Genomic DNA, 8,846 nt, shown 5'->3' with positions numbered 1-8,846 from the left:
GCCGTCAATATAAAACTAAGTCTTTTTTTTTTTTTTATCCACCAATCAGGAGACGGTAGAGACAGAGAAGAGCGGTTAAGTAGCGTGACGAGGAGGAAATAGGGCGGCGAAAGAGGAAAATGGAATGTCTCGATTTTAATTTCTTTTTTTTTCTTTTACATTTCTTTTCTCTCGTAGACAATATAAAATCTCACAGACAAGCAAAGAAATAATTAAAACACTGGATGTACATGTGTGTATGCATGTATGTATGTAACTGGACGGAGGGGATGGATGTAAGGATGGATGGATGATGGATGGAAAAGAAGGGCTTTGAATTATTGCTTTCTGAGTAAGTCTTATTTTTCACTTCTCATCTACATGAATTGCATCTTTCTCATTCTCTCAAACTCTCTCATTTCAATCTCTTTTTCTCACCATGGTGTTCTCTTAACACGTGATTACTCCGTTTATTCGGAAGGAAGGAGGGATGACGGGAGTAGAGGAGGGAGGCAGGAGGGTGGGAGGAGGATTTAGGGAAGGGGGGCGGGGCTCAGGGCTCCTTGCTCAGCGAATCCCAGGCAGTTCTAATCCTCTTTGTGTGGGCCTCACACGTTTCCCGCCTTTTTGTCTGGTAAATGATAACAGAAGAGATTGAAAAATGTATTAAAAAATAGGTCTTGGATAAAAAGGATAATAATAATAATAATAATAATAATAATAATAATAATAAACAGTCATATAAAAAGGGTTAAATGTTGCATGTGTGTTGAGTGGTTTAGTGCAGATGTTCGACTCTCTAGTGTTGGGTTAGTTTGAGTTGTTTAAGGACGTACACAAAGGAAACAACACAACAACTTCATGAGGAAAATATGACAAAGTTGTCACATTATAATAGACGATCATCAGCATAACATCATAACCAAAAGGAAGATGTACATTCTGTCTTTTTGCCTGTCTGTCTCTCATTTCTCTTTCTGTCCTGTTTCTGTACATTTGTGCCTTCTCTTCTTTTGTCTTTTATGTTTAGACCATCCTTTGTGCTCACGGTGTTTCCCTAAAATCTAAAAACCTGACCATCCAACCCCACCCCAGCGAGAGGGAGACAGCAGAGAGACAGACAGACAGAGAGAGAGAAGGCTAGTTAATCTGGCTTGTTGTAGAGGCTCTGTGACACTTTGATTCTGCCCGCTAATCCGTTGATGGACTCAACTCTATTGATGTCTGCTAAACTCCTCCACAGCAAAACAGAGAGCTAACTATCTGGAGCTGTAGCAGCCAATCCGCTGGAGGGTGGAGGGTGGAGGATGGAGGCCAAAACACGGAGGCCCGAGGTGTTAAACAGCGTTCAGTGTTTGCCCTTCGAGATGAAGAGGCTTTGAGTGAACGGCACGGCGGTCGCAGCAGGAGCCGCGCTGCTCTCCACAAACATCTGTTGGTCTGTGTGAGATCAAAGCGACACCAAGCTGGACTCAAAGCCCTAAAACTGCACTTGAATGGAGAGGAGGAGGCTGGGACTGATAAATAATGGAGCGCCTTCTGGTTCACAGGCGCTTCACCTCCTCACGCTCGGTGTCTGGCAGCTTTGAGCTTTTGGCTCCCGGGTGGGAACGTGTAAAACGATTTGAACGAGGAGTGAGTCTTTAGAGGGCCTTTAGAGCAGAGATCTTCAACAGGGGGTCCTGGACACACAGGGGGGTCCTCAGTGTAGTAAAGGGGGGCTGCCAAATGATGTTACTGTACATTAATATGAATGCACAATTTTATTAGCAAAGACAAATTGGCCTATTTGGGAAAAAAATAATTACACATTGAAGATAAGCTTACTGTAGGTAAGCTAGCCGCTATGGTAGCCATACAGTTATAAAGGAGTCACTGTGCTTTCCACGTTTTTTGGGGGCATTTTTAGACCTTTATTTGATAAGAAAGCCAGACGTGAGAGGGGAGAGAAGGGGGAATGACATGCAGCTAAGGGACGCGGGTCGGAGTCAAACCCCGGCCCGCTGCATTGAGGACTGAGCCTCCTTATATAGGCGTGCGCTCTACCAGATGAGCTACACCGGCGCCACAGACAGATACTTAACATTAAAACTTGATGCATAAATAACATCCAAATATCCACACACATATACATATATTATATATATATACACACATACTGTATATATATACATACACATACTTATATACATACACACATGTATATATATCTACTGTATATATACACACAGACGTACACATACATTTATACATGCAGCACATACACATACATATATACATACATATACACACATATATATACTGTATATACTCCATATATATACTGTATATGTGCGGCAGGGGGTCCCTCCTCTATCTGACTTTCAGTTTAGGGGTCGCTGGTCTAAAAGATGTTGAAGACCCCTGCTCACACGTACAAAAAAATATAACTTTAAATGTCCGGGACATTAAGTAACTTTATCTCTCCATCTTTGTCTCTCCTCACTGGGGCTGGGTACCGTATTCTACACTTTTTAGGCACCGACGGATTTGCCTTTAAAGTATTGAGTATTAAAAAAATGGCTCGTCTTTCAATGTCTTATGTTCAATACCTTAGGATTACATCTCATCAGCGAGTTAGTCTTCCCGCAGCATGCTTCTACCAAGATCTGATAGGGTTTTTGATTGGCTGTCTTAAAGTTACCCAGAGACCAGACGGGGCTCACGTAGTCGAAACTGAAAGGTAATTGCAAAGATTTTTTCCCTAATGTAATTTCTTTGGATTTAAAAAATGAAAATGACAAAATTTCATGGAATTGGTATCAAATAAGTATAGTTCAGGAAGTGGTGTTGGAGTCACGGTTTTGGTATTGGTACAATTTGGAGCTTTTTCACGCTGAAGAAGCGCCCTTCAGCGTGTTTGTACAGAGCTGCAACTACACGGGGTTGAAGATGACGTGGCACTAAGAGCGACTACGGTAGCGAGTAGTATGTCCCGCATGTCACGTCTCCTAAACCCAACCGTCGCATTGTTTTCCTAAACCCAACTGTCCCGTTCTTCTTCTTCTCCTAAACCCAACTGTCCCGTTCTTCTTCTTCCCTAACCCAACTGTCCCTTCTCTTGTTCCTCTAAACCCAACGTCCCGTTCTTCTTCTCCGAAACCCAACGTCCCGTTCTTCTTCTCCTAAACCCAACGGTCCCGTTCTTCGTCTCCTAAACCCAACTTCCCTCTTCTTCTCTCCTACCCACTGTCCCGTCTCTCTTCTCCTAAACCCAACTGTCCCTCGGCTCTCTCCTAAACCCACTGTCCCGTTTTTCTTCTGTCTTCTCCTAACCCACTGCCCTTCTTCTTCTCCTAACCCAACTGTCCTTCTTCTTCACCAAACCCACACGTCCCGTTCTTCTTTCCTAACCCAACGTACCCGTTCTCTTCTCCTAACCCCGGTCCCATTCTTCTTCACCTAAACCCCACTGTCCCGTTCTTCTTCTCCTAAATCCAACTGTCCCATTCTTCTCACTAAACCGACTGTCCGTTCCTTCTCACTAAACCCAACTGTCCCATCTTCTTCTTCTCCTAAACCCCTGTCCCGTCTTCTGCTCCCTAACCCAACTGTCCCGTTCTTCTTCTCCTAAACCCAACTGTCCCGTTCTTCTTCTTCTCCTACACCCAACTGTCCCGTTCTCTTCTTCTCCTAACCCAACTGTCCCGTCTTCTTCCTTCTCCTAAACCCAACTGTCCGTTCTTCTTCTCCTAAACCCAACTGTCCGTTCTTCTGCTCCTAACCCAACGTCCCGTTCTTCTCTTCTCCTAAACCCAACTGTCCCGTTCTCTTCTCCTAACCCACACTGTTCCCCCGTTCTTCTTCCACCTAAACCCAACTGTCCCGTTCCTTCTTCTCTAAACCCCAACTGTCCCGTTCTTCCTCTCTAAACCCAACTGTCCCCTTCTTCTTCACCTAAATCCAACTGGCCCGTCTTCTTCTTCCCTAAACCCAACTGTCCCATTCTTCTTCACCAAACCCAACTGTCCCGTTCTTCTTCTCCTAACCCAACTGTCCCGTTCTTTCTGTCCCTAACCCAACTGTCCCGTTCTTCTTCACCTAAACCCACTCCTCTTCCTCTTAAACCAACTGTCCCTCTTCTCTCCTAACCCAACTGTCCCGTTCTTCTCTCTCCTAACCCAACTGTCCCGTTCTTCTTCTCTCTCTCCTACCCAACTGTCCGTTCTTCTTCTTCTCCCTAACCCAACTGTCCCGTCTTCTTCTCTCCTAAACCCAACTGTCCCGTCTCTTCTCCTAACCAACGTCCCTGTCTTCTTCTCCTAAACCCACCTGTCCCTTCTTCTTCTTCTCCTAAACCCACTGTCCCCGTTCTTCTTCTCCTAACCCCAACTGTCCCTTTCTTCCCTCCTAAACCCAACTGTCCCGTTCTTCTCTCTAAACCCAACTGTCCCCGTTCTTCTCCACCCCCTGCCCGTTCTTCTTCACCTAAACCCAACTGTCCCGTTCTTCTTCACCTAACCCAACTGTCCCATTCTTCTTCACCTAACCCACTGTCCCGTTCTCTCTCCTAAACCCAACTGTCCCTTTCTTCTTCACCTAAACCCAACTGTCCCGTTCTCTTCAACCTAAATCCAACTGTCCCGTTCTCTTCTCCAAAACCCAACGTGCCTTCTTCTTCTTCACCTAAACCCAACTGTCCCATTCTTTCTTCTTCACCTAAACCCAACTGTCCCGTTCTTCTTCTCCTAAACCCAACTGTCCCATTCTTCTTCTTCACCTAAACCCAACTGTCCCGTTCTTCTTCTCCTAAACCCAACTGTCCCATTCTTCTTCTTCACCTAAACCCAACTGTCCCGTTCTTCTTCTCCTAAACCCAACTGTCCCATTCTTTCCACATGTCATCCCACCCACCCACGGCCTTTTCCTTAACCTAACTGCGTCAAAAGTGAAGCCAACAGTACCGACCCAGCATGTTAAGATGATGCTAAAGGAGATTTTTAGTGTCAATAACAACGTCAAGCGTCCATATTTTATGAGATGGGAGTGAGAATCTGTTGATAAGCCCTACTCTTCACATCTGGATTGAATCCATTTATGTCTGCAGGTCACGGAAGACGGGGAAAAAAGCAAAGACTTAACCACGTTGCTGCTAAATCTCCTCTTAAGGGACTGTTTCATTGGGGCTGCAGTTAGCTTGCACTGTGACAGGCTCAGCCATGTCGCAGTTAGTGTGATATCTATTTTTTTTTATAAGTTCATGAACAGTCAGCCTCCAACTGTAGCTGCTCTGGGAATCCACACACACCACCTGAGTCCTTTTAACCCTTGTGTTGTCCACCTAGGTTATAAAAACGGACATAAATATGACATTTTTGTGCCTTTTTCAGACTTTTTTTATTTTTTTATTTTCACTAACACCACCTTACTAACACTAGTTTACAGTACTTTTTGGAATTAATGGTCAATAACCCTCATTTATATAGAATTGTACCGAATATTTCAGTTAAAAAGCAGAAATTATGAGTTATTTTGACTAATAGTTAAGATCAGAGGAATGAAAGAGATCCATTGTATTTGCAAAGAGCGTTGTAAGGAATCCAATCCATTTTTGTGTGGTATGTTGGTTAAAAGAAACCTCATATTTCAGATATAGACATTTTCTAAAGGGGTCAAATTTGACCCGAGGACAACAGGAGGGTTAAACCGGTTTAGTTGTCTGGCTGTACATGAACATGACGTTGCACTGAAAGTAGCGGTCACTAAATGAAATGGGTCTCTCTCTCTCTCTCTCTCTCTCTCTCTCTCTCTCTCTCTCTCTCTCTCTCTCCATCTCTCCTTTCTTCTATCTATACTTGCTGTTTTTTTTACAGGTGCACAAAGACTTATTCAACAGCCACACTGCAATTTCTTTAAAGGGATTTAGCAAGAAATAGATTTTCCTCATGCAATCACGCAGGAAAGTTGACATGCCTATATATATATATATGTGTGTACAGTGTCATCATCTTAGGAAATACGCTTATTTTAGTTATAGTTTTAGTGTCAACCAACACTTTTTGTTGACGCTTTTCATTGACGTTTTAAATTTTTGTCCCTTTTTTCAACACTTTTGACGTTTGTCACTTTTTTTGACGTTTTCAACACTACGCAACACTAACTTATTAACTTTAGTTTTACAGTTATTTTTGGAATTTATGGTCAATAAACCTCATTCATAGGAAATTATCCCTAATGTTTGAGTTAGAAAAGCAGAAATTAGGAATTATTTAGACTAAAATTAAAGGAATGGATGTTGATGATAATCACAGACTGGAATATGTCAACTTTTACTCAATACTATTTCAACAACACTTCCATTTGTTTTACAATGCTATAAAATAGAATAAGACCCAAAATTAATGAAAGTAGAGATGTGTACTTCGCAAAGAGCGTTGGGTGGAATCAATCATATTATTTTGGGGAATTAAAAAGAACATTTAATATAGGAAAACGGGGCAATTTGACCCGAGGACAACATGAGGGTTAATATCATTACGTGTGTTTGTGTTATTAGTATCGAATGTCGGTGTCGTAACACCCGTTCAGACCGTTGTCGAAGGACAGCTCCCTCTCTAATTGGTCCGTCGCTGCTGACATCACGTTCTGAACAATGGCCACCGCTGCATCTCGAAGATCCCTCTTCCTCATCTCCTCCTCCTCCTCCTCCTCCTCCTCCCTCTCTGCACCATCGTCACAACCTCCATTTTGTGGAGATAACTCTGCCCCCCCTGCCTCCTCCACCTCCCCCCCTTCCCCTTCCCCCTCCTCCTCCCTGCTAACGGCTAACGCTAGCTCAGGTTCTGGGCCGCTGCTTTTGGTTTGTTTGCTATGGTTTGTTAGTGCTGGTGCGTGTCGCTGTCGTCTGTTAGTGTCTCCTTCAGAGTCTCCGTCAGAGTCCCGGTCGGCGTGCTCTAACTCACCGCTGTTCACAGCCGCCGTGGTGTTGATGATCTTGGCGTTGGCCTCCTCTTTGGCCCCCCCCGATTCCTTGCCCTTCTTCACGGGGCTGCCGCCGCCCGTTGTCTTGCCGGCGTCCTCGTCCCCGTCGTCCTGGTGATTGTGTGTGGCGTTCTCGTCCCCCGTGCCGTTGGAGCAGCCGTTCTCCCCGTTGGTCACCGGGGCGTCGGCCGGCGTCTTCTCCGCCTCCACCTTGGCCGCCGCGTCCCCCCCGGCCTCCGGCGCCGCTGGCGTCTTCTCGGCCTCCGTGGCGTCTTTGTCGTTGGCGTCGCCGTCGGCCGTCCCTTCCTTGGCTGCGTCTCCGGCCTCACCTCCCTCCGCGGCGGCCCCCTCCTCCTCCTCTTCCTCCTCCTTGGCGCCCTCACCCATGTCCACGCTGGTGGACTTGCCCTTTCGCAGGATGAAGTTCTTCAGAGAAACGGCGCGGCCAAAATGGGAGCGCTTGGCCTTGGCTGCCTTTGCGTCTTTGCCCTCCTCTGCTGCTCCATCCTCACCTGCACAGGATAAGACAGTTTAACAGTTTAGGGTTAGGGTTTTATACAGAGAAAGACAGAGAAAGACAGACACGAAAGGCAGCACTAACATGGACTAATTAGTGTGAAGGTAGTCTCAAGTGGGTTAGGTTAGGGGTTTTATACAGAGAAAGACAGACTCGAAGGGTAACACTTTAAAGAAAAAGTGTGAATGTGTAGTGTCGAAAATAGACACGAAAGGCAGCGCTAGATCGGCTTAAGAATATATCAAGGGTTAAAGGACGTATGTGTCAACAGGATTTGGAAAAACTTGTCCACGCCTTTATCTTCAGTAGATTTGAGAACTGTAACGGGGTCTTTAAGGCTCCCTAAAAAATCAAATTCAGACAGCTGCAGCTGATTCGAACGCTGCTGTCTCGGTCCTCAGTAAGAACCAAGAGGACTGGATCACTCCCTGCCAGTCCTCACTAAGACCGAAGAACTGGATACATCGCTCACGTCCTCACTAAGACAAGATGATGATCCACATCCACTCCAGTTCTGAATCTTGACACTGATTCCGGGTTCTCAACGGATTGTTTTCAAAGACTCTGCTATTTATAAATCCCTTAACGGTTTAGGTCCAAAATACATCTCGAATGTATACCCAGACCCCACAGACTCTCAGGTCTCTGGGACAGGTCTACTAACACACTATGACCCCCAGACCTCTCAGGTCATCTGGGACGTGTCTGCTATACACCAGACCCCCCAGACTCTCGGTCACCTGGGAACAGGTCTACTTTCTGTCCCCAGAGTCGAAACTAAACCGGGTGAAAGCAGCTTTTCAGTTTCTTGCTTCAATCGGGAATAAACTCCCAGAAACCTGGAGATCCGCTGCTACTCTCAGTTCTTTTAAATCAAGGCTGAAGCCTTTCTTTTTGATGCTGCCGTTCTTTAAATTGCAATGCTTTTCTTACATTTATGCTGCACCTGTAAATTTTATCTTGTGTTTTATTTTTCTATTGTTTTACTGTCTATTCAGGTTTTACGGTTTTAATGCTTATGATTTTTAACTGTTTGTACTTGTGTTTTATCTGTTTAACTGATTTTGTGTAAAGCACTTTGAATTGCCCTGTTGCTGAAATGTGCTCTACAGATAAGCGTGCCTTGCCTAACGGTTAAAGCTTCTGTGTGAGTAAGATTCTCATCGACTACCTCCGAAATCCTAAGAAATATATCTTATTAAGTTTTGATAATTATTGTACATTTTCCTCATTGTGTTTAATTTATAATGTACTTTGTGGCCTGGCTCCACTGCTGGAGTTTATTAAACATAGACACACTCGGATCACCACAAAAACTTCCTTCAGCCATAATGCATCTATTAAAGGCAATGCATTATGGGAAATACTTCCCCCAACTATAAGGGAGCGT

The 8,846-nt window shown here is 44.7% G+C and overlaps 1 protein-coding gene across 3 annotated transcripts in view; it reads right to left on the bottom strand.

Moving 5' to 3' along the window:
* Positions 1-153: 153 nt before the first annotated feature.
* The window catches only part of LOC116685736 (neurofilament medium polypeptide), a 15,216-nt gene continuing 6,523 nt past the window's right edge, over positions 154-8,846 (bottom strand). For all 3 annotated transcript variants that reach the window (XM_032510647.1, XM_032510646.1, XM_032510648.1), the window contains 2 exons: positions 6,921-7,451; positions 154-610 (listed from right to left, as the gene is read on the bottom strand). In XM_032510647.1, coding sequence (XP_032366538.1) covers positions 588-610; positions 6,921-7,451 — 554 coding nt within the window. In that variant the 3' untranslated portion in view covers positions 154-587. The remainder of the gene's footprint in view (positions 611-6,920; positions 7,452-8,846) is intronic.

Source organism: Etheostoma spectabile, unplaced genomic scaffold, assembly GCF_008692095.1.
Source record: "Etheostoma spectabile isolate EspeVRDwgs_2016 unplaced genomic scaffold, UIUC_Espe_1.0 scaffold172, whole genome shotgun sequence".
NCBI classification, from domain to species: Eukaryota; Metazoa; Chordata; class Actinopteri; order Perciformes; family Percidae; genus Etheostoma; species Etheostoma spectabile.
This window is presented reverse-complemented; position numbering and strand designations above follow the sequence as displayed.